Here is a 24,602-nt window from a genome sequence, read left to right as displayed (position 1 = left end):
CACACCCCCACCACAGAACAGACTACTCTGATCCCAGGGTTGTCTGGATGCTCATCAATCACTTTAAGAACTGGAGAACAGCCTAGGAACCTCTGCGTGTGTGATTACTTTTGATGGTATAACAAGTGATCAGCAGTAGTGATGGGGTTCCCTACCATGCTTCAAATGTTGCTTAGCCAAGATTGTGCTGTTTATTCCACGGTTTCAAAAGAAAGTAGTACTTCTAATTTGGGGGGAGTGATTCGCATACTCGACCGTCTCTCTGGCCCCTGGACGTTATTCTTGTGTATACAAAAAGTGCCATTAGGGATTGGGGGTGGGTGGGTAGAACTTAAGGGGTGGAGCCTCCATCTAGTACCGGAAGCTACTGTCCCAAAGCGCGCTTGCGTGGTTCTCCCACGCCCTGGGAAAGATTCCTATCCATTCGCTCTGGGCTTGGCAGCTCTTCCTGGCAGTAGGCGGCCATCTTGCTGGAGCCTGAGAGAGGGAGCCGAGAGACAGAAGGAAAAGGCGACACTGGTCTCAGGGCCGCCCCGGGGGCCTCAAGAGCCGGAGGCAGCTCCGGAGGTGGTCTCTGATCCCCGGCTCTGCTCTTGAACCTGAGAAGGGAAGGCGGAGGGCGGCGGGGGATGGGGAATGTCAAGAAGGATTGCTAGACAGGAGGAGGGGCGTCACTATGGTGACCGGGGAGGGGCGGGATCAGATCTGAATCGCTGTTGTGAGTCTTCCGGGAACTGCCCGGGAAGGGCAAAGCAGGGCAGGGCTGGGGTGATGACCATGCTAGCTGCCGGGTGGTATTTCGCGACGCCCCGGCGTCGAGGGACTTGGTGTCTACAGCAAAGATTGTCTGACAGAAGGGGCGGAATTAAATCCCTTCACTTGAAACTTTGACATTCCAGGCCCTTTGTCCTGCAGGCTCCCGCGGGCGGACACGCCAGAAGAGGAGGCCGGGGAATGGCCGCGGTGTGGCAGCAGGTCTTAGCAGTAGATGCGAGGTGAGGCGTGGGGTCGAAGCCCATGGGAGCGGAAGTTACTGTGGTGCATGCGCAATGGCGATAAGTAAGGCTGGGCGGAGAACTGGTTTTATGCGGCTGCGTGGGCATGCCGGAGGTGAGCATGCGCAGTAGCAGGGTGTGGGGGCGTGTAGGGCTGACAAGAGGGTCGGAAAGAGCATGCGGGGAAAACGCAGCCAGATCTGGGCATGCGCAAAGAGGCTGTGCTGTCAGAGCCTTTGGAAGGGGATGATGGAGCTCAGGCTGGTGACATCCTATTCCCCACCATTGCCCCCCCCCCCGCAGCCTTCTCTTACCATCATCACTTCCCCAATCTGACCCCATCACCTTCCCATTCTGATTTCCACCATTGCCCACACTGACCCCCCATCACCATGTCACCCTGACGCCTGCTATTGTCTACACTGACTCAGTCACCCCATACCAACTCCAGCAAAGCTGCAGACGGCCTCCATTGTCAGCACAGTGACCTCATCGCCATGCCTTTTATTACTGTAGATCCACTTTCATCACAGCACCAGAGGGACCCCCATCACCACTGCTGATCACTTGTCCTCCTGACCCCTCGCTGCCACACACCTCACTCTCTTTCCCTGTCCCCTGGGCTGATTGATTCCCTCTATCCTGTGCCTGCTGCCCGTCCTGCCTCCTGCCATCATAGGTACAACGCGTACCGCACACCAACGTTTCCACAGTTTCGGACACAGTACATCCGACGGCGCAGCCAGCTGCTGCGGGAGAATGCCAAGGCTGGGCACCCCCCAGCGCTGCGTCGGCAGTACCTGAGGCTGCGTGGGCAGCTGCTGGGCCAGCGATACGGGCCCCTCTCCGAGCCAGGCAGTGCCCGTGCCTATAGCAACAGCATCGTTCGCAGCAGCCGAACTACCCTAGACCGCATGGAGGTGAGCTCCTCCCCACACTGCCTGCCATGCACACCGCCCCTGTCCATATGCATTCTCTCAGCACACTTGTCGGGCACCTGCTCTGTGCAAGACACTGTGCCAGGCTCTTAGGAGAAGCAAAGGGCAGAAAGAGATAATAACGTGGGATGCCTGGGGAGCTCAGTTGGTTAAGCCGCTGCCTTCGGCTCAGGTCATGACCCCAGGGTCCTGGGATGGAGTCTCGCATCGGGCTTCTTGCTCGGTGGGGAGCCTGCTTCTCTCTCCGCCTCTGCCTGCTTGTGTGCTCTCTCTCTCTCTGACAAATAAATAAATAAAATCTTTTTTGAAAAAGATAACGTGATAACTCAATAAATGGGCAACAGACAAGATGAACACATTGATAAATACGCAATAAACAAGATAAATGGGTCAAGAGATATGTGAAGCCAGATAAATCAATAATTAACATGGCTTCCTAAGATGGAAAAGTAAAGCAGGCTTGGAGGTAAAATGAGACTCCTGTGGGGAACAGAGGGGAGCTACTTCTGATGGGGATGATCAGGAAAGCCCTCTCCGAGGAGGTGACAGTTGAGCTGAGGCTGGAGTGAAGCAAGAGCTGGCTCTGAGTGGTTTTCAGGGGGAAAGTGTCCATTCTTTCCTCACAGAATATTTATTGAGTATCCACTCAGTGGGGAGCTAGTACCGAGGCCACCCCGGTAGTACAGGCAGTGGTCATGGTGGTGGGTAGGGTGAGAAGGGATCTGGTTCTGGGTATATTTTGAAGACTCCAGACCCTACACATTCTTGAGGACCATCTTCAAGATGTGCCCACCCTGACCTTCCGTTTACAGGACTTTGAGGATGATCCTCGGGCCCTAGGGGCCCGTGGGCACCGCCGTTCCATCAGCCGAGGCTCCTACCAGCTGCAGGCACAGATGAACCGTGCCGTCTATGAGGACAGGTATGCAAGGGGCAGTTATGAGCTGGGGCCTGTAAGGGGTAGAGGGACCATAGGGCCTGAATGCTAGCACCTACTTCATGTTAACCCCCCCAACTCCTGTTGGGGTCCAGGCCCCCTGGCAGTGTGGTACCCACATCAGCAGCAGAAGCAAGTCGTGCCATGGCTGGGGACACATCACTGAGTGAGAACTATGCCTTTGCGGGCATGTACCATGTTTTCGACCAGCACGTGGATGAGGCAGGTAAGCCAGCAGGTAGCGGGTCCCCTCACCACTCATTTTCCCAAACTGGGACAGCTACTCGTGCACCCCCTTCTGGAACTCAGAGTCTCCGGCCCACCTCCGAAGGAGGGGTTGCCATCCCTAAACCTCTCCCCAAGCCCACAAGCCCTCTGCAAAGTAAAGCGGCCCGCAAGATCTCAAGTACTTGGGCTATCGTAAAAGGGCCCGGCAGCTCAAAAGAGGACTTTGCAGAAGGCTTCCGGGTCATGAGTTGCTTGGAAGAGTTTAGAGCCTTGGCTACAGAGAAATCCCCTCACAATGGGCAGCGCAGGCTTTGCAAACCGCCGAGACGTTGGTAACTGTAAAACACTGGCTAAAGTGTAGGGAGCTTTTGGCAGAGGGCCTTCTAGGGTTCCCACTCCCATTCTCAGCCAAGGAAAGCCTTTTGCAGAAGCCCCCATGCTCAGCTCAGTGGGTTCCAGCCCCCAGTGCACACAGCAGAGCCTTTTATAAATGAAAGCGCCTGGCGAGTGTGCCGTGTCCCACCAGTGGCTTCTTGGCATTGCAGTCCCAAGGGTGCGCTTTGCCAATGACGACCGGCACCGCTTGGCCTGCTGCTCCCTGGACGGCAGCATCTCCCTGTGCCAGCTGGTGCCCGCCCCACCCACAGTGCTCCGCGTGCTGCGGGGCCACACCCGTGGTGTCTCCGACTTCGCCTGGTCCCTCTCCAACGACATCCTCGTGTCCACCTCACTTGACGCTACCATGCGCATCTGGGCCTCTGAGGACGGCCGCTGCATCCGGGAGATTCCTGATCCCGACGGCGCCGAACTGCTCTGCTGCACCTTCCAGCCGGTCAACAACAACCTTACAGTGGTCAGGCTTCAGGGTGCCCGCTCATCAAGGGTGGGGCAGCCGGGCCTGGAGAGCCGTCCCGGGGAGTCAGTATGGGTGTGGGGGGAGGGGGGTTCCCCTCCAGTCCCTCATCACAGTTGTCCATGCGGTCGGACTCAGAGGGAAATAGGTCAGAACTGGGCCGCTGTGCTTGACATTGGGTTGGCTTGCTGTGACAGACACCAGGGGGGACCAGTCAGGAGCCAGAGTCCCGGCTCTGGTACCCCTTCGGTCCCATCAACAGCAGGGCTGCTATTCTCCAGCCACGGGGGCCACTGGTTGCGGGGCAGGATGGCTAGTCGGCTCCTCCCAGTGGCACAGCTCCACTGCGGTCTGACCCCAGGACTGAGAGTCAAAGGGCGGGGAAAGGAAGTGAAAATCTGGCCAGGCCCCGAGTGGCAGAGAGGGGACCTGCTGAGTGAGCCTGTTGCATTCTGGGGTTCCTTCAGCTGCAGCTCTGGCCCCAGTGTGGTCAAGTCTCTGGTGAGGACCAGTCAGGAGGCAGACCGGCTGTCCTTACCAGCCTGGGATGGCCCTGTGGTTTGCCATTCACAGGGTTGGGGGGCATGCTAAGGGGCAGCTGCCCATCCTGGTTAGATGGCAAGATGGTTAGAGTGCTAGGTATGAGGCATTCCCCAGGGCCTGGTGGCAGCCCTCGCTCCGTCAGCACCAGCTACTTCAGAGCCAGAGGGGCTGGCTCTGGCTCTGAAGGATCACAGACCTCGGTCACCTCCCAGTCTCCCCGCTGCAGCTGCCCCAGGGTTAGATTCCAGTAGGAACCAGCCAGTTCCATCGACAGCAGCTCTGTCGTGGTCAGACCCAAGGAGGGACGGGCTGAGTGCAGTGTGTGGCGTGCTTGGTCTCCCCTGCAGGTGGGGAATGCCAAGCACAACGTGCACGTCATGAACATCTCCACGGGCAAGAAAGTGAAGGGGGGCTCCAGCAAGCTGACAGGCCGGGTCCTCGCTCTGTCCTTCGATGCCCCTGGCCGGCTGCTCTGGGCAGGCGATGACCGTGGCAGTGTTTTCTCCTTCCTCTTCGACATGGCCACAGGTAGGCCAGCCCCAGGCCTGCATCTGGGGTATTCGGGCTGCCGCCATCCCAGCACACAACCTCTTACTTGTGCCCCCTCTCCCACTGTCGTTCCAGGGAAGCTGACCAAAGCCAAGCGACTGGTGGTGCATGAGGGGAGCCCCGTGACCAGCATCTCCGCGCGCTCCTGGGTCAGCCGCGAGGCCCGGGACCCCTCGCTGCTCATCAACGCTTGCCTCAACAAGCTGCTGCTCTACAGGTGGGTACTCCCCTTCCAGGCCACCGGGAGAGGCGGGGCCTGCTGCCACCATCGGACTGGCGTGGCTAGGGCCTGAGAGCCTGTCTCCTCCATCAGGTTAATTTGAGTGAGCAGGGAAGTCAGGTCTCCTGATGATGATGCCGGCTGTCAGTGGGCTGTCAGTGGCAGAAGTAGCTGGTGCTGACGGAGCGAGGGCTGCCACCAGGCCCTGGGGAACGCCTCATACCTAGCACTCCACTTAATCCTCAGAACAATGCTGTGAGGAGGGGCCTGTGATCGTGCCCATTTCACAGATGAGCCACCTGAGGCATAAAATAGACTAGAGCCCTCTCAGAGCAGTGGCCTTTTCTTCCTTCCTTTCTTCCTTCCTCTTTCCCTCCCTCCGTTCCTTCCCTTTTTTTTCTCTTTTTCCTTTTTGGTGTTTTTGAGTGGAGGAATTTACTATCCCCGCTCACCTGTGACACATTACCCAAACGCAGTTCTCAGCCTGGGCTGCACGCCAGAATAACCTGGAGGGCTTCACAGAATCATGGCCAGGCCCCACTCCAGGCCAGTGATTTCAGAAGCCCTGCGGCGGAACTGGACGCGTTGGTGTACTGAAAAGCTCCCCCAGCAATGTCCAGCCAGGCCTGAAGGGCACCGCCCGCAAGATGTTTCCTTTTGTACTCTTTTGTTTTTCTGCTTTTTTTTTTAAAAAAAAAAGAAATTCACACATGCACATAGTCGCATGTGTAATTCTTAATTCAGGCATACTCCCAAATGCAGGGCTCTTCCCCCCCATCCTCTCCCTTCCTTCCTCCCTCTTCTGCCACCTCGGCCAATGACTCTGTGTGCACCTTCCTGTTTTGTTCTCCCCTTGTAATCTGAGGCGTGTGTGTGCCCCCATTCCCCACTTTTCAGAGGGAGGGTCTTTTCATGGAAGCCCGCTCCTCCTCCATCCTCTCCCACATTTCGCGCTCCTCACCAGAGGATGCTTCTGGAACTCTGCAGTGCCTTTGGCTCATCCATTCTTTGGAATGGCCTCTTCGTTTCCCGCGGCACGGGGGGTGTCCAGTTTGATCGGCCCTGTCCCCTCCTTGTGCCCATCTTAACCACCAAGGTCTCTTAGAAAGAGAAACCAGCGAACCGCGCTGCCTAGACTCCCCATTTCCACTGCCAGGTAGCTTGCCAGGTAGCTTCCCAGGTAGCTTCCAGACCCTCAAGAACGCACGTGCCAGCCCTGCTTGATAGGTTTACGCAGTCGCTTCAAAACCAGACCTCGTGAGCCTTGGAAAGAACTCGGGCCTAGGGGTGGGGACACAAACCATTGCCCCCCACCCCCTCACCCCCCGTTCACTGTCGGCCAGAGCTGAGGCGACGCCCTGACCCACTGCCATCCTTCCCTCAGGGTGGTGGACAACGAGGGGACGCTGCAGCTGAAGAGAAGCTTCCCCATTGAGCAGAGCTCGCACCCTGTGCGCAGCATCTTCTGCCCCCTCATGTCCTTCCGCCAGGGGGCCTGCGTGGGTAAGTCCCGCAGAGTTCGGGGTGTCTGGGTGGCTTAGAGCGGGGCAGGGATGGACACCACGGCCCTCTGGTGCCCGGACTTTATGGGCCTTGAGAGCTCTCACCCCAGCAGCCTCCCGTGTTGAACAAAGACCCCCAAGAGTCCAGGAACCTCACAACATGAGACATAGTCTACCCCCTCCAACCTCCAACAGCTCAGAGACCTCACACTCTGGACATGGGACTAAAACAGCCAGGTGACCCAGGTCCAGGGACTGTCCCTCCCAGGGCACCCTGCTGCCTCTGCCACCAACTCCCAACACCCCCCCTCCCCCTACCCTGGGCAGTGACCGGCAGTGAGGACATGTGTGTGCACTTCTTCGATGTGGAGCGGGCCGCCAAGGCTGCCGTCAACAAGCTTCAGGGCCACAGCGCCCCCGTGCTGGACGTGAGCTTCAACTGTGATGAGAGTCTGCTGGCTTCCAGCGACGCCAGCGGCATGGTCATCGTCTGGAGGCGGGAGCAGAAGTAGGTCCTGCCGGGTCACCTGCCCACCCATCTCCCACTCCAGCCTTGTGTTTGTAAATAAAGTTCCTGTGGTTGTGCCTGTGGCTGGCTCCCAGGTCTGCTGGGGTGGGGGGTGGGGGGTGGCTCTAGCACCTGAGCTGGCACAGGGTTTGCTCCCTTGCTCGCACCTTCAGGCATCAATTTCCTCACTTAGCAACCGGTCATTGAATGCCTCCCTGTCACAGGCCCCCCTGTAAGTGTTTGGCTCAGTCTGGCATTGGACAGAAATGATTGAGCACCTGCTGGGCACCAGAGCCTTTCTAGGCACTGAGGGGCGGTAGAGCTGTGACCTCAACGTACAGAAGTGCCTGCCTTCGTGGGGCTCGTATTCAATGGCAGGTGGTTGGTAGGCAAAAATATATCATGGCCTGTGCTGGGAGGGCAGGACATAAGGGCAAAGGAGCGGAAGATTGTACTGTTTTTGGTGCTGTGATGAGAGACAACGATATTCCTGGTAGTGAAATTGAAACAGACCCGAATGAAGTAAGAGAGAGCTGTGGGGTGGGGGAGAGAGGAAAGGCAGTGAGTGCAAAGGCACTGAGGCTGGAGTGTGCCAGAAGGCTCACTGAAGAGGCAGGTGTGGCTGGACCAGAGTATGGTAGGAGATGAAGTCAGACAGGCCTGATCCTGGAGAGCTCTGTGGCCACAGTGAGGACTTGGGCTTTTTCTGAGTGAGAGGTGAGTCACCCGAATGAGCGGAGGAGGGACGTGATCCCATTTGGTTGGAAGAGGACCCCTCCAGGTACTATGAAAAGAACAGACTTGGAGGGGGGTGCAGGGGTAGAAGCAGGGGGACTAGTCACAAAGCCCCACAGGAGTTGAGGTGAGCAGTGATGGGGACGCAAGTGGGGGAGCTGAGGTGGGGAATATTGGCTTCTACCACAGGAATTTCATGATGTTAGTCTGCAGGGCTCTACTGGCTCCTCAGGAGGGTAAGGCCTTCCAGCTCCCCTTCCCCCTCCCCAAGGCTCTTCCCCACAAACAGGGACCAGATGAGTTGAGGACGCGGAGTACAAACCCCATGCAGAAGCAGCCATGGACCCTAAGCCTGAGCTGGTGGTTCCTGCTGATGGGGAGAGGGAATGGGGATTCTCTTTCCATCCCCAGAGGAACCCCAGACCACCCGTAGTTCCTTCCATGCCCACCCCAGGCCCAAATTCAAGGCCCAGAACAGCTCAGAGTCTGTAAAGTGATGTTCATGTTTGAGGAGACCTCCAAGTGAGGAGAGAAAGCTTAGGATCTTAACAGGGGGCAAAAGAACCAAAAGGCCTTGTCAATGACCTCAGTCACCAGGAAATGTCAAAGTTGCCAGAGATGCCGAGGAGGCTTCTTGCTCCAGCTGCTCCCTTCCCTCCGGCTGCATAGGCTGCCATATCTAGATGCATCAGTAGGAGCTGCGCCTACAGTCTTGAGACCTCAGGGTCCATCCACAGAGCCACAGGCACTGCAACCCCACCCAACATTATCGAGCTACCGAACTAACACTAGCAGTCTTGTTGGAGGGGAAGAAGTCCCTGGTTTGTTGAAGCCACCGTTAATAACAGTGTGGTTAACTTGCAGGCGGAAGCATTTCTACGTGGTGCTTCCACCTTGACCTTATGGTAAATGGTGAGGAGGTAGGGACATCAGTGAGCTGAATGTTCATGACGCAGTTCATGCGTCTGTAGGCGTCAGAGGTCCCCCAGACCACCCAGACTCAAGATCTGCTGGGAGAACTCTTGGTCCCAGCCTATGGTTGCATACACACCTTTTATTTCTTCCCGTAAAAAGACACAGAGCACAATTGGCAAAGGGAAATGGTGCCCCGGGGTGAACTCCAGGGCACACCAGGCATGAGCTCACAAGGGTCCTCTCCCAGTAGACTCAGGATGTGCTTAATTCCCCCCTACCTGACAACCAGAGAAACTCATTCTTAGAGGTTGAGTGCCCAGGGTTGCTTCTGGGGGGTGGTCACACGGGGGGGTCCCTGCCTGGCACATACCCAACTCCAGACTGTCCTAGAAGAAAAGCAGGTGTTCAGCATAAACCAGAGTGTGCGTATGAACAGTTGAGGCACAGTGAGTCACTCATCATTTAGAGAGTGGTGAGAACCCTATTGAAAGACACTAAAGTTTCCAGGTGCCAGCCAAAGGCCATCCTTGAAGCAGGCCTTTCCCAGGAGAGAAGTTCAGGCCTGCTGTGTTAACTTTTTCTGCACACTGTGCAACACCAAAAAGGCACTCCATTTCAACCAAGGTCAGTGGACGGCCAAGATCACTTGGGGAAACCTCATTTTTCTCTAGCACCTTCTTCTATTTTTTTTTTTAAGATCTATTTATTTGAGAGGGAGAGTGTGAGAGAGAGCATAAGAGCTGAGGTCAGAGGGAGAAGCAGACTCCCCATGGAGTTGGGAGCCTGATGCAGGACTCGATCCCGGGACTCCAAGATCATGACCTGAGCCGAAGGCAGTTGCTTAACCAACTGAGCCACCCAGGCGCCCAAGCACCTTCTTACTTTCTTCACATTCTTCATGTTATTTATTGAATCGGAATTCAAGATGGCTAATCACGGATATTGTTATACATGATTTGGGGGGTTTCTTTCCTGTGAAGCTTTGAGGTGGCAGAGTTGACATTCTGCTTTATTTTATTTATTTTATTTTTATTCTTTAAACCCTTGTGACCAATGTAGGGCTTGAACTCACGACCCTGAGATCAGAAGTCACATATGACTGACGTTCTACTTTATTTACTTACTAGTTTTTAGAGATTGTATTTATTTATTTGACAGAGAGAGCAAGAGAGCACAAGCAGGCAGAACAGCAGAGGGAGAGGGAGAAGCAGGCTCCCCACTGAGCAGGGAGTGTGATGCGGGGCTTGATCCCAGGACCCTGAGATCATGACCTGAGCCGAAGGCAGTCGCTTAACAAACTGAGTCACCCAGGCACCTCATCCTGACATTCTACCTTTTTTTTTTTTTTTTTTTTTTTTGGACACAGAGATAGAGAACACAAGTAGGCAGAGCAGCAGGCCGAGGGAGAGGGAGAGGGAGAAACAGGCTCTCCAATGAGCAGGGAGCTCAATGTGGGACTCGATACCAGGACACTGGGATCATGACCCGAGCCGAAGGCAAATGCTTAACCAACTGAGCCACCCAGGCGCCCCTGACATTCTACTTTATTATTTTTTTTAAAGATTTTATTTATTTATTTGACAGACAGAGATTACAAGTAGGTAGAGAGGCAGGGAGAGAGAGGAGGAAGCAGGCTCCCTGCTAAGCAGAGAGTCCGATGTGGGGCTCGATCCCAGGACACTGGGATCATGACCCGGGCCGAAGGCAGAGGCTTCAACCCACTGAGCCACCCAGGCGCCCCTGACATTCTACTTTAAAATCTTTTTTTTTTTTTTAAAGATTTTATTTATTTATTTGACAGAGAGAGATCACAAGTAGATCACAGAGGCCCAATCCCGGGACCCCGAGATCATGACCTGAGCCGAAGGCAGTGTCTTATCCCATTGAGCCACCCAGGTGCCCCTAAAATCATTTTTGTGATAACTTTTCTTGACTTACAACCTACAAGGAAATAAGTAATGAGCAAATAACTTAAAAAAATCATCTTTTTTTTTAAAGATTTTATTTATGTATTTGACAGAGAGAGATCACAAGTAGGCAGAGAGGCAGGCAGAGAGAGAGGAAGGGAAGCAGGCTCCCTGCTGAGCAGAGAGCCCAATGCGGGGCTCGATCCCAGGACCCTGGGATCATGACCTGAGCCGAAGACAGAGGCTTTACCCACTGAGCCACCCAGACGCCCCATTTTTTTTTTAAGATTTTTATTTATTTATTTTGACAGAGATCACAGGAGACAGAGAGGCAGGCAGAGAGAGAGAGAGGGAATCAGGTTCCCTGCTGAGCAGAGAGCCCGATGCGGGACTCGATCCCAGGACCCTGAGATCAGGACCTGAGCCGAAGGCAGCGGCTTAACCCACTGAGCCACCCGGGCGCCCCCCAAAAAATCATCTCATTTGTCAAATTTAGGCCTCTGTTAACTTGTTCATCATCACTGTGCCTCCAGTGTGACATCAGATCTGGAACTCTTAACCATTCCACCATCAATGCCATTCTAGTCTTTGACTTTGAACCCATGTGTTTATTTCACGATAGCCTTGGTAGTCTGAGCTTGAAGCAGAGCCCCTGTTAATTAATACCTCATCAATGTCCCGCTGGCCAAATCTCAAACCAGGGCCTCTGGCCAAATCTCAAACCAGGGCCTCTGTAAATGTCCCACCAGCTCTTGTCTTCTGATCTGACTTTGAATTTCAGATTCTGTTCATTTGTGATCAGTGCCCCTTTGCTTCAGCAAGCATTCCAACCATGAGGACCCTCAGTCCTGACGTTGAATCTGGGCCTCCATTAATTATTTTGCCATTATTTGTCTATTTTATTTATTTATTTTTTATTTTTTAAGATTTTATTTATTTACTTGAGAGAGAGAAAGTGAGAGAGCATGAACGAGGAGAAGGTCAGAGAGAGAAGCAGACTCCCCGTGGAGCTGGGAGCCCGATGTGGGACTCGATCCCGGGACTCCAGGATCATGACCTGAGCCGAAGGCAGTCGTCTAACCAACTGAGCCACCCAGGCGTCCCTGTCTATTTATTTTAAAGATTTTATTTATTCATTTGACAGCATACAGAAGCAGGGCATGCAGAGGGGACAGAGAGAAGGAGAAGCAGACTCCCAGCTAAGCAAGGAGCCTGATGCGAGGCTCTATCCCAGGACCCCGGGATCATGACCTGAACCGAAGGCAGATGTTTAACCAACTGAACTACCCAGGTGCCCCAGTTATTTTACCATTGATGCCTGTGTGGTCCAAACATCAGGCCAGTCCTCTGTAACTAACTGGTCTACTGTCACTGTCTCTTGTCTAACCTCAAATCTGGGCATCTCTTAATGTTTCCTTCACCAGTGCCTCTCTGGTAGGACCCCAAACGCAGACACTTATAACTTTGCTACCATCGGTCCTGGGCCTCTGTTTTTTAGGTTTTTTTTTTTTTTTTAAGATTTTATTTATTTATTTGTCAGAGAGAGCACAGGCAGGGGGAGAAGCAGGCTGCCCGCTGAGCAGAGAGCCCAGAGAGGGCTCAATCCTAGGACCCTGGGATCACAACCTGAGCCAAAGGCAGACACTTAATCAACTCAGTCACCCAAGCATCCCTGGTTTTCCTTTGAACTTGAGTCTTTTTAACTCTTCCCCCATCAGTGCTACAGAGGTCTGAACTCTGAGACTCTATTTATAATTCCACCATCAATAATTCTTTGTCCAGGGCGCCTGGGTGGCTCAGTGGGTTAAAGCCTCTGCCTTCAGCTCGGGTCATGATCCCAGAGTCCTGGGATTGAGCCCCACATCGGATTCTCTGCTCAGCACGGAGCCTGCTTCTCCCCTCTCTCTGCCTGCCTCTCTGTCTACTTGTGATCTGTCTCTCTGTCAAATAAATAAATAAGGTCTTTAAAAATAATAATAATAATTCTTTGTCCTTGAATCCAGGCTTCAGTTAACTGAATATCACTGCACCTCAGGTCTGAAACCTGAGCCTCCATGGGCTTTCCTACACTCACTGTTCCTCTCACTTGACTTCAAGAAACTGTACCACTCTGTACCCCTATGATCTTACCTCAAACCCTGGCCTCTAATTACTATTTTCCTATAATTGCTCCTTCGATCTGACCTTGAACCTAGGACACTGGTAACACTTGTAGCATCAGTTGCCCTCTAGGCAGACCTCAGAAATCATGTCTGTTAACTATTCTATCACTTCCCTTCTTCTGTGACATTGAACCTGAGCTTTTTTCAACTATTCCAACATCAATATCCCTCTAGTCTTATTTGGAATGGAAATTCTGCTGACTACTCTTTGGTCCAACTGAATCTGGGCCTCTAATTAATACCCACCATCACTGGCTTTTTGCTCTAACTGGGCCTTTTGGAACTCTAGAACCATCAAGGCATCTCTGGTCCGACCTCAGATCCAGACTCTGGGGATCCCTGCATGGCTCAGTGGGTTAAGAGTCTGCCTTCACCTCAGATCATGATCTCACGGTCCCAGGATCAAGTCCCACATCGGGCTCCCTGCTCAGTGGGGATTCTGCTTCTCCCTCTGCCTACCTCTCCCCACCCGACAAATAAAATTTAAAATCTTTTTAAAAAATCCAGACTCTGTTAGCTTCTACTCCATCAAGACCTCCTTTTTTAAGATTTTTTTTATTTTTTTAAAGATTTTACTTATTTGTCAGAGAGAGAGAGAACCCAGGAGGAGTGGCAGGCACAGGGAGAGGCAGGCTCCCCACTGAGCAAAGAGCCTGATGTGGAGCTCAGTCCCAGGACTGTGGGATCATGACCTCAGGATACTTAACCAACTGAGGCCCCCAGGTGTCCAAAGATTTTATTTTTTTAATGTAATCTTTATACCCAACATGGGACTCAAACTTAGAACCCTGAGATCAAGAGTTGCATGCTGTACTGACTGAGCCCACTAGGCCATTCAGGTGACCCAAGACCTCCTTTGATTTAAATTCTCACATGGGGGGTGCCTGGGTGGCTCAGTGGGTTAAAGCCTCTGCCTTCAGCTCAGGTCATAATCCCAGGGTCCTGGGATCGAGCTCAGCATCGGGCTCTCTGATCAACGGGGAGCCTGCTTCCCTCTCTTTCTGCCTGCCTCTCTGTCTACTTGTTCTCTCTCTCTGTCAAATAAATAAATAAAATCTTTTTTAAAAAGAATTTATGTATTTATTTATTTATTTATTTGACAGAGAGATCACAAATAGGCAGGCAGGCAGAGAGAGAGGAGGAAGCAGGCTCCCCGCTGAGTAGAGAGCCCAATGTGGGACTCAATCCCAGGACCCCAAAATCACGACCTGAGCCAAAGGCAGAGGTTTAACCCACTGAGCCACCCAGGCGCCCAATAAATACAATCTTTTTTAAAAAATTAAAAAATATATAAATTCTCACATGGGTGTCTCTCAACTAATCCAACATGACAGGCTTCTCAACCAACTAAACCCCAGAGCTTTTAGTAGCTGTTCCATTACTGGTGCCCATCTGCCCTGACCTCAAACACAGACCTCTATATATAAACTGTTCCATCGTCATCAACCCTCAACATCAAGGCTGCCCAATCTGGTTTCAAACTATTCCAAGGTCCCACCTCTCTGGTGTCACCTTCTCTCTTAACGATTCTATCATTAGTGCCCTTTCTGGTCTACCTTCAAAACAAGGGTCTCTATTAAATATCCTACCATCACTGCTCCTCTTGCATGACCTTGAACCTGAGCTTTCCTTTCATATTCTACCCAAAAGACCCCTCTAATCTCAAACCCAGATCTCTGTTAACTCTTCATCCAAAAACGCCACACTGGTGGCCCCTGCACTTCCTTTTAACTATTCAACCTGCAGTCCTTGCTCAACTGACTTGGAATGTAGGCCATTTTAACCCTTAAGCCACAATGGTCCACTGGTCTGACCTCAGACCTGGTCCGTTGCTAACCACTACGACATCAATGTCCTCCTCATATGTTCTCAAGCCAGGATTTATCTATCTCTCTCTTTTTAAAAAGATTTTATTTATTTATTTGACAGAGAGATCACAAGTAGACAGAGAGAGAGAGGAAGCAGGCTCCCTGCTGAGCAGAAGGCCCGATGTAGGGCTCAATCCCAGGACCCTGAGATCCTGACCTGAGCTGAAGGCAGAGGCTTAACCCACTGAGCCATCCAGGTGCCTCATGCCGGGATCTCTTTTATTGTCGTTCTATCTTCAATGTCATCCTGGTCCCTAATCAAAGCTCTCCCACTGTCCTTGTTCTGTTGTCTGTCTGATTCTCAACCAGGACTCATTTACTCTTCTATATTCAAATATCTACTAGTCTAAAATTATCCAACACAGCTATTTAATGATGCCCAAATCCCTCCATTCCAGACCTCGCCCTGAACTCAGTCCTTCGCTCAATTTACCACCCTCAACTCCCCTCTGGTTAGACCTCAGACCTGATCCTCTGGTAACTACTGTGTTACCGATTCCCTGCGGGTCTGTCATTGAGCTTGTACAGTTCTCTTCCAACACCAGTGCCCTTTGAACCTGAACTCCAACCCCAGGCTCTGCTAAATATTTTCCTTTTTAAAAATTTTTTTTTTATTATTTTTTTTAAAGATTTTTATTTATTTATTTGACAGAGAGAAATCACAAGTAGTTGGAGAGGCAGGCAGAGAGAGAGAGGAGGAAGCAGGCTCCCTGCTGAGCAGAGAGCCCGATGCGGGGCTCGATCCCAGGACCCTGAGATCATGACCCGAGCCGAAGGCAGCGGCTTAACCCACTGAGCCACCCAGGCGCCCCCTTTTTAAAAATTTTTAAAAAGATTTTATTTATTCATTTGACAGAGAGTAGGAGAGCACAAGCAAGGGGAGCGGCAGGCAGAGGGAGAGGGAGAAGCAGACTCCCCACTGAGCAGGGAGCCCGATGTGGGGCTCAATCCCAGTACCCCAGGATCATGAACCAAGCCAAAGGCAGACACTTAACGACTGAGCCACCCAGGCTGCTGCTAAATATTTTAGAATCTATTCCCCTTTGGACTAAACTCAAACCCATAGATGTATTCAATTGTTCCCATCCCTATCTCTCTGGCCTGACCCTAAAACAGGGCTTCTGTTAAGCATTACACCCTGAATGTTTCTCTAGTCAGAGTTCAAGCATTTGCCAACTGTTCTAACATCAATATCTCGCAGCCTCAATACTCAAACTGTTCTGTTCGAACTGTTGATTAATTGCAAACTAATTAAAAATCCCGGCCCCTCCTACCTTGACCTCAAACCTGGGTCTCTTTATCCCACCATCAGTGACCTTCTGATCTGTTATTGAACCCTGTGTACTCACTCTTCTACCATCAATGCTCCCTCTTACCTGACTTTGAACCACGTCCCTGTTAATTTGTGCACTGTCAATTCCCCTCTGGTGGTGTTGCCTTTCACTGGTAAGGCTAGGACTATTATTAATGCTCCCTTGGCCTGAGCTCAGACAAGGGCTTTTGTTAGTAACTTCGCCATCAAGACTCTGTTGTTTTAGAGCGCTGACCCTGACACATGTTAACTAGTCCATCATCCATGCCCCGTTTTCTGACCTTAAACTTGGACTGTCACTAAATTAAGTCTTTCAACATCTGTGCCCTTTTGGTGAGATTTCAAACCCAGCTCATGGTAAACATCCTGGCAATGGTAGCCTTCTGGGCTGAACTCATATATAGCAGAGAAGAGGAACACCTACTAAACTTATAAGGACTTCAGAGTGGTCACTACTGGTGAAATACAGCCTATGGCCAGATATAATGGGGCAAGAGGTTATGATGTGGGCTTAAGTGTTCACAAAAATAAATGGGGACTTGGGGTACCTGGGTGGCTCAGTCATTAAGCATCTGCCTTTGGTTCAGGTCATGATCCTGGGGTCCTGGTGTCGAGTCCCACATTGGGCTCCCTGCTCAGCAGAGAATCTGTGTCTCCCTCTGCCCCTCCCTTCCCCCTGCTCATGCACGTATGCAACTTCTCTCTCTCACTCGCCTTCTCCCAAACAAATAAATAAAACCTTTAAAAAAAACAATAATAATAAATGGGGACTCTAGTGGAGGCACGGACTGGGATATAGACACCCTCACGATCCCCTCCTGACTTGGTGTGAGCCAGGGAATCTCCACAACCCAGTCTGTGTGACCCACAGGTGTCCACACTCCGGTCTGTGTGACCCTGGGAGGTCCATCCCCCAATATGTATGTATCCAGAAGTGTCCACATTCCAGTTTCTGTGACCTGAAAAGTGTTAACACTCCGGTCTATGTAACCCCAGAAACGCTCACAGTATGGTCTGTGTGACACCAGGAGTGTGTGTATACCCAGTCTGTCTGACGCCCGTGTTTCCAGACTGCACGCTGCAGGACTCAGTGGGAGTCCACATCCCAGCCTGTGTTATCTCAAGTGGGCAGACACCCCAGTCCAGGGGACTCTCAGAGTGTCCAGACTCCTGTGTGACCCCAGGAGTTTCACACTCCACTGACAAAGGAGAGAAGGAATGAATAGACAAATAGCCTTTCATTTCTGCTGCTGATAATTAGATAAACGTAGATTCCAATAAGTTTTTATAAACACTTACAGGTACTTGTAAGCTAAATTAAAAACAGGAGATAGAGGGACGCCTGGGTGGCTCAGTGGGTTAAAGCCTCTGCCTTCAACTCAGGTCATGGTCTCAGGGTCCTGGGATCGAGCCCCACATCAAGCTCTCTGCTAAGCAGGGAGCCTGCTCCCCCCTCCCAACCTGCCTCTCTGCCTATTTGTGATCTCTCTCCCTCTGTCAAATAAATAAATAAAATCCTTAAAAAAAAAAAAAAAAAACAACAGGAGATAGAACTTCCAAATCACTTGAAAAAAACGATTCTATAACAAAAAGTAGACCACTAAGGAAATACCAAGGAAGCATGAAAAGTGCTGAAAACAGGGCACCTGGCCAACTCAGCTGGTGGAACGTGCAACTCTTGATCTTGGGGTCGTGAGCTCAAGCCCCCGTTAGGCATATTTGCTTCTTCTAAAAAGTTTAAAATTTGGGGGAGGGGCACGTGGGTGGCTCAGTCAGTTAAGTGTCTGCCTTCGGCTCAGGTCATGATCCCAGGGTCCTGTGATCGAGTCCCACATCGGGCTCCTGGCTCAGCAGAGAACTGCTTCTCCCTCTTCCTCTGCTGCTCCCTCTGCTTGTGCTCATTCTCTCTCCCCCCGACACATAAATAAATAAAATCTTTTAAGAAATTTAAAAAGTTAAATAAGATCTAAATCTTATTTAGATTTAGATGAATGATTCAGAAAGATTTTTTCAATGATAAATACAAAAATGAGAAAAAAGTAGTTGCGATATACATTCAAGATAAAATCGAGGGAAAAAGCAGTAAACACACTAAAAGGACCCTTTTTATACATCAGGGGCATGCTCAGTTGAAAACACAACAGTCACGAATTTCTGTAGTCCACATAACAGAGAACAAGCCTTTAGCTAAAGGAACAGAAGACAGCCAACAGGATCCTTGCCAACTCCTTCACAGGGCTGGGACAAGCACAGCAGTGTTCACACCAGACATTAAAAAATGGAATAGGCATCTAAATTAGGTTTAGCAGGTAATGGAGGGTAATCGAGGAAGTGGACACATGGTCTACCCGTTTTCCCAGCGCTGGGCCCAAGGACGGATACTTTTGCAGCCTTGATTGTTGTCCCTTGTGGTGAATATGAGGCCACAGGTACCATGTGGAAGGATCCTATTAGATCTTGACAACCCTAGGTCCATCTTCAGGTGCTTAGTCAATGGGAGAAATCACTGATGGTCACATTCCATCCCCAGGCTCAGCTGAGTAAAAAAGACAGGCACTACCCAATTACCCAACCACAGGAAACCCTCGGGTTACTAGAAGGAGGAAAAAAAAATTATTCTGCGATGTCCTTTAAATCGAAGGACCTCTGTTCTGATCGGCCTGTAGAGATAGAGATGCACTAGTACAAATCAAAATTCCCCAACGAAGGTAAATCTTGGGCAAATGAGACTCGCTTAATGGTTTGATTTCATAAAAATAATCACGCTTTCTCTGATTATCGATGGTTGGTGTAATACAAGTAGGCATTTTGTTTTAGGTGGGTTTGTTTTTTTCCTAAATGGAGACAGGTTCACGGATCAAACAAGCTAGTCCTCCTCCATTTAATGGAAGATGAGGAAAAACTGAAGACTTGACCGGGTCTGGGGCGGGGGGTTCATTTCTGAGAGGCGCCTCTTGTGTGACTGGCTGGCGTGGATGTTAGCTGCTGGCCCGGGGTGTACCTCGTTTCTCTCCCCCGCACCCTCCCTTCCTCCAGAACTCTCTTTCTCATGTAGCTTTTCCAATAGGAGAGCCTGGACTTCTTGACATATTGGCTGGGCTCGATTTGGAGGAGGGAACGGGAGAGAGAGAGAAAGCAAGCAAACAACCAAGGGAGAGCGTTCACCTAACTGCTGCAGTCTTTTTTTATAAACTAACGGCAGCGATGCTATCCCATCATTTCTGCCATTTTCTCTTTGTTAGAAACCAGTCAGGTAATTCAGGCCACACTCACGGGGATGGGGTTGGGGGAGGGGGGAATCACACAAAGGCAGGAACACCTGGAAGCTGGGATCTTTGGGGACCATCTTTGAAACTGCCTGCCACATTGCCCCTAAGGTATGTGAGACCCCAGACAAATATGTGTTTGCAGGATCTGTCTGTACAATGGGAAGAAGAAATGCATTATAAAGTCATGGGTCCATATGCGGAAGTGTGATTTATTGAGGAAGATTTAGAACAAAGTAGGGAAGAGGCACTTAGGTATTTGTTTCTTGTCCGCCCAAAGCACCTGAAAAACCCTCAGTGTCCAGGCTCTACGTCTTCCTGTTCTGGTGCAGGAACAAACTCCTCATGTCCTTTACTGCCAAATGTGCCTAAAAAGGAAAAGCAACCAGTTTTTCACTTCTATGTATAGAAGAAGCCAGTTTTTCACCTCTTTCTGCATTTGCTTTCCGCAAATGTCATTTTTATGACTCACCTAGAATACTCACAACGTTGCAGACAGCAGGCGTTGGAGGGTTCTCTTCCCCACACCAGGCAGTCCTCTGTGACCCCAGCTGGGTGTCCTACGATTTAACTCAATTCTGGCTCACTTCCCCAGGCTAAGGGCTCAATCCCACAAGACCATCCTCCCTACAATAACTTGAGATGCCAGTCACAAGTGGCAGGTCTCCCGATTACCCACAATTGCAGTCAGATTTGGCTCTAACTCAGAGGTTCCCACCACACCTTCCTTGGTTTTTTATTAACTTGCTAGAGCAGTTCACAGAACTCAGGGGAACACTGACTTAACATTTACCAGTTTATTACAGAACACGATAAAGGATACAGATAAACAGCCAGATGAAGAGATACATGGAAGCCTGTCTGGGAGGGTCCCAAGCAAAGGAGCTTCTAGAATTTCCTGGGGATTTGGGGTGCATCACCCTCTCGGTGTGGCTGTGTTCACCAACTTGGAATCCCTCTGAACCCCACGCTATTGGGATTTTGATGGAGGCTTCCTCACACGCGCATGGTCCGTCATTAACTCCATTTCCAGCCCCTCTCCCCTCTCTAGAGAACAGGAGAGATGAGGCTGGAAAAGCTTCTTTTAAAAAAAAAATTATTTATTTATTTGACAGAGAGAGAGAGATCACAAGTAGGCAGAGAAGCAGGCAGAGAGAGAGATGGGGAAGCAGGCTCCCTGCTGAGCAGAGAGCCAGATGCGGGGGCTCGATCCCAGGACCCTGAGATCATGACCATAACCTTAAGGCAGAGACTTTAACCCACTGAGCCACCCAAGTGCCCCGTTGGAAAAGCTTCTGATGATGCTTTGGCCTTTCTGGTGACCAGCCTCCACTCTGGAACCATCCAGGAGCCCCCCAGAGTCACCTCAATGGGATAAAAGGTGTTCCTAGTGCTCTTATCACTTAGGAAATTACAAAGGTTTCAGGGGCTCTGTGTCGGGAACAAGGAGCAGAGACCAATCTGTGTTTCCTATTATCACACAGTACCACGGCTCTTTAGAACTCGTCTGTACTGGAAAAACCTAGATATTTTTACCTCGTCAGGTCCCTACACCGTTTATTTAACACTGGTCACATCCTCCTCGTGACATTGCATTATCCACTGGGCTGCCCATAAATACTGGCTTCCAGAGACGACTCCTACAGGAGGGGTCCCCGTGCTTTGTCAACAGGGACCGCAAAAGCAAGTCTTCAGTCCAGTACGCAGGAAAACGTAGACATTTTCTGGTCATGTTACATTTACTGGTCATGTTACATTTACTGTTTGGAATTTTATGGCAAAAATATAAAAACACACATCTTCTAACCATGTCTTCTCTTGAATTCTTTAAACAATAATCACTGCATTCCTAGAATGAAATCTACAGTTGGACCCCTGCCTTCCACACTCCCACCACTGGTGGGGCAGAGAGGCAAGGGGCCCATGGCAATGAGAAGCGTAGTCCTGTTTGTACCAAGAATGTCCATTCCTCGGGCGCCTGGATGGTTCAGTTGGTGAAGTTGCTGCCTTCCGCTCAGGTCATGATCCCCAGGGTCCTGAGATCGAGCTGCGCTTCAGGTTCCCAGCTCTGTGGGGAGTCGGTTTCTCCCTCTCCCTCCACCCCACCCCTGCTTGTACCCCCCACCTCTCAAATGAAAAAATAAAGTCTTAAAAAAAAAAAAGAACCAAAGTTCAATCAGGGCATCTGTCTGCCCCCATACCTAAGGTCAAGGGGAAGAGCATCTCCAATAAAGAGAAATGGGGATCAGGGTCCGCACGGGTCCTGGTCCAGACCTGGGCCGCCTCATTCAAATGGTGCTCCTGGCTCCGGCCAGTCCCAGCCACCAGAGGGGGTTTTAGACCACTTTGAGGAAGGCATTCAAAGCAGGGGGCACCCTGCGGCTCAGGGACCAGAGCAGGGGTCCTCCTTGCCCTGCCTGGGAGGCATGTCAAATTTACATGTCAAATACAAAAACTCCATATCATCCTGCTTTAGGAAACTATTAACGTTAACGTGTTCTCTATTAGAGATGTAGTTTTGAAACGCATGCAGGAATTCTTTAATATTCCTTCACTCAAGTGACATTACTTAATCCCCCTTCCCTGGAGAGTGGGCCAGACTCAGTGTCTCATTTCTCATGAACAGACTTTGGTTCGGTGACAGCGTGTAGCTTCTAACAGTAGCTCATAAAAGGCATCCGTTGTTCCCGCAGGCTCTATTGTGCTCACTCTCTCTCTTTCTCCCCCTTGTCACCTGCTCTAGGGGAAGACAGACACCTTATTGCAAGGACATATCAAGAATCCGTATGGAGAGGCCCGTGGTAAGGAACTGAGGATACCCGCCAACAGTCAAGGGAATAAACTTGAAAGCAGATCCCCCTGGGCAAACGAGCCTTTCAGTGAGACCCCGAGCCGCCATTCTGGCTGAAACCTCCAGAGAGAGCTGGAGGGGGAACCACCCAGCTAAGACAGTCCTGGACTCCAGGCCTTGGAAAATGTGGATGATAATAAATTGTTGTCGTTTTAAGTCACTAAGTGTTGGCGGGGGGTGAGTTGTTCCACAGCAAAAGGTAGCTGGGACAAATGTTATTGGTTAAAAAGGTTCGATTAACACTCTGTAAATTACGTCTCCAGTTCACAGGTGGGATGAAGTAGAGGAAACAGGAGGAATATATTGGCCCTTCTCACAAGGAAAGATCTTCATGTGTATGTCTGTTAACTATTGGGCGCCTGGGTGGCTCAGCTGGTTACGCCACCACCTTCAGCTCAGGGCATGATCTCAGGGTTCTGGCATCAAATCCCACGTTGGGCTCCCTGCGCAGCAGGGAGTCTGCTTCTCCCTCTGACCCTCTCCCCTTCCATCCTCTCTCTCTCTCTCTCTCTCTCTCTCTCTCCAATAAGTAAGATCTTTAAATAAAATTAAAAAATAAGTTTGTCAACTGTTACCATTTATATAAATGTTGTGCTAAAAACTGTTGTATCATTCTTAGCCCCCACCACCAAAGAGCTATTGAATAGTTGTTATTCACTGTGAGTTGTTGGATATATTTAGAAATATGAAACTGCATTAAGAGACTATATTTAAGTTATAATTAAAGCTTGCAAAGAGTTTATTCTTGTTTTCCTTCCAGCTAATCTGGATAAGTGTTTGTTTACATTTTTGTACAGAGGTTGCTTTCCAAAGACATGCTTGAAGATGCAGCAGAGTTCTTAACCAGCTTAGTGAATAAGGCAGGGCCATGAGATGTTAGGAGCTGGGATCCCTGAGCCAAGGATTGGAGGGTTTTAGATATCACTGCTTCCAACAATCACCTCCCAGGGCTAGGATGAGACAAACAACATGTCTGGAGTGCAGAATTATTTTTTTATTCTTATTTTTTTGAGATTTTGTTTTTAAGTAATCTCTACACCCATCGTGGAGTTCGAACTCACAACCCTGAGATCAGCATCACAAGCTTCACCAACTGAGCCGGCCAGGCGCCCCTAGAGTACAGAATTTAAGGAGACACTTCAACTAATGAGTGAATAAGCGAGAGGTGGTCTGTCCCTGTGGTGGAATAGTATTCAGCCGTAAATAAGAATGAAGTAATAATGCGGGTGCTTGGGTGGCTCAGTGGGTTAAACCTCTGCCTTCGGCTCAGGTCATGATCTCAGGGTCCTGGGATCAAGCCCCACATCGGGCTCTCTGTTCAGCAGGGAGCCTGCTTCCGCCTCTCTCTCTATGCCTGTCTCTCTGCCTATCTGTGATCTCTGTCAAATAAATAAATAAAATATATTTTTTTAAAAGAATGAAGTACTAATAATACACGCTGACACATGGATCACTCGGTAGGGAGAACCTGAGGTTGCCAGGGAACCCCAGAAGGAGATGAAAAATGGAGACAACATAGAGAAGGCAAAGCTGAGGAATGCAGGGATTTCGAGCCCGTGGATCTAGCCTTGTCCAAAGTCAAACTACATCTGAACTTCCTGGTTGTATGCTGCGGGTCCGGTCGGAAGAGCAGCCCATCAGCAGTAATGGCTTACCTCTGCTCCTCTTTATCTGCGGTTTCAGCTGGAAGGCTAAGACCAGATCCCCTGAGGGCTCCCTCCCCGCAGGGCGACAGCTAATGCTGGTTGAAGCCCATGCCTCAGTTCCTCTCCACGTAGCCCTTTCCCCACAGTTGGTTTAGGCTTCCTCGCAGCATGGTGGCTGGGTTCCAAGTCCAAGCATCCTGAAAGAGAGAAAGGCAGGTGGAAGAACTATCGCCTTCATGACCTAGTTTTGAAGGTTATGTAGCATCACTTCCCCTGAACCCAAGGCACAAGGTCCTCCCCAAATTCAGATAGCGAGGAAATAAGATTCTGTTTCTTGATGGCGAGTGACATGGTTCCAGAAAGGCAGACAGGACCAGAAATACTGCTGGGACCATTTTTGGAAATTATGATCTGCCACACTAACCACATAAGATACCAGGCAAGTTGTTTTACCTCTCTGGACTTCAGTTTCTTCATCAGTAATGTGAAGATATAATAGTGTCTTTAATGTAGAGACAGAATCACATGAGATAAGGCATAGAATGAACTTAGCATGGTGTCTTCAACATGACACGTGCCCAGGGAAAATTAGAAGTTATTGTCAATAGGGACGCTTGGGTGGCTCAGATGGTTAGCGTCTGCCTTCAGTTCAGGCCATGATTCCAGG

General features: G+C 50.5%; 1 protein-coding gene across 8 annotated transcripts; it reads left to right on the top strand.

The window, feature by feature from the left end:
• The first annotated feature begins 393 nt into the window (after nucleotides 1-393).
• On the top strand, nucleotides 394-22,725 carry WDR13 (WD repeat domain 13). 8 transcript variants are annotated; one of them, XM_045068399.1, is made up of 12 exons: nucleotides 394-608; nucleotides 916-995; nucleotides 1,675-1,915; nucleotides 2,746-2,855; nucleotides 2,966-3,096; nucleotides 3,644-3,951; nucleotides 4,842-5,022; nucleotides 5,119-5,260; nucleotides 6,648-6,766; nucleotides 7,093-7,273; nucleotides 22,182-22,239; nucleotides 22,553-22,725. In XM_045068399.1, exons 2-12 carry the CDS (start codon nucleotides 955-957, stop codon nucleotides 22,571-22,573), a joined length of 1,533 nt encoding a protein of 510 aa, XP_044924334.1. In that variant the 5' UTR covers nucleotides 394-608; nucleotides 916-954; the 3' UTR covers nucleotides 22,574-22,725. The 8 variants fall into 8 exon arrangements, with proteins under 8 accessions (XP_044924334.1, XP_044924333.1, XP_044924335.1 ...); XM_045068398.1 differs by having other exon boundaries at nucleotides 394-567; nucleotides 22,553-22,724; XM_045068402.1 differs by having other exon boundaries at nucleotides 396-567; nucleotides 1,299-1,915; nucleotides 22,553-22,722.
• Nucleotides 22,726-24,602: the final 1,877 nt, after the last annotated feature.

This window comes from Mustela putorius, unplaced genomic scaffold, assembly GCF_011764305.1.
Source record: "Mustela putorius furo isolate JIRA1106 unplaced genomic scaffold, ASM1176430v1.1 tig00003903_pilon_pilon_pilon, whole genome shotgun sequence".
NCBI classification, from domain to species: domain Eukaryota; kingdom Metazoa; phylum Chordata; class Mammalia; order Carnivora; family Mustelidae; genus Mustela; species Mustela putorius.
This window is presented reverse-complemented; position numbering and strand designations above follow the sequence as displayed.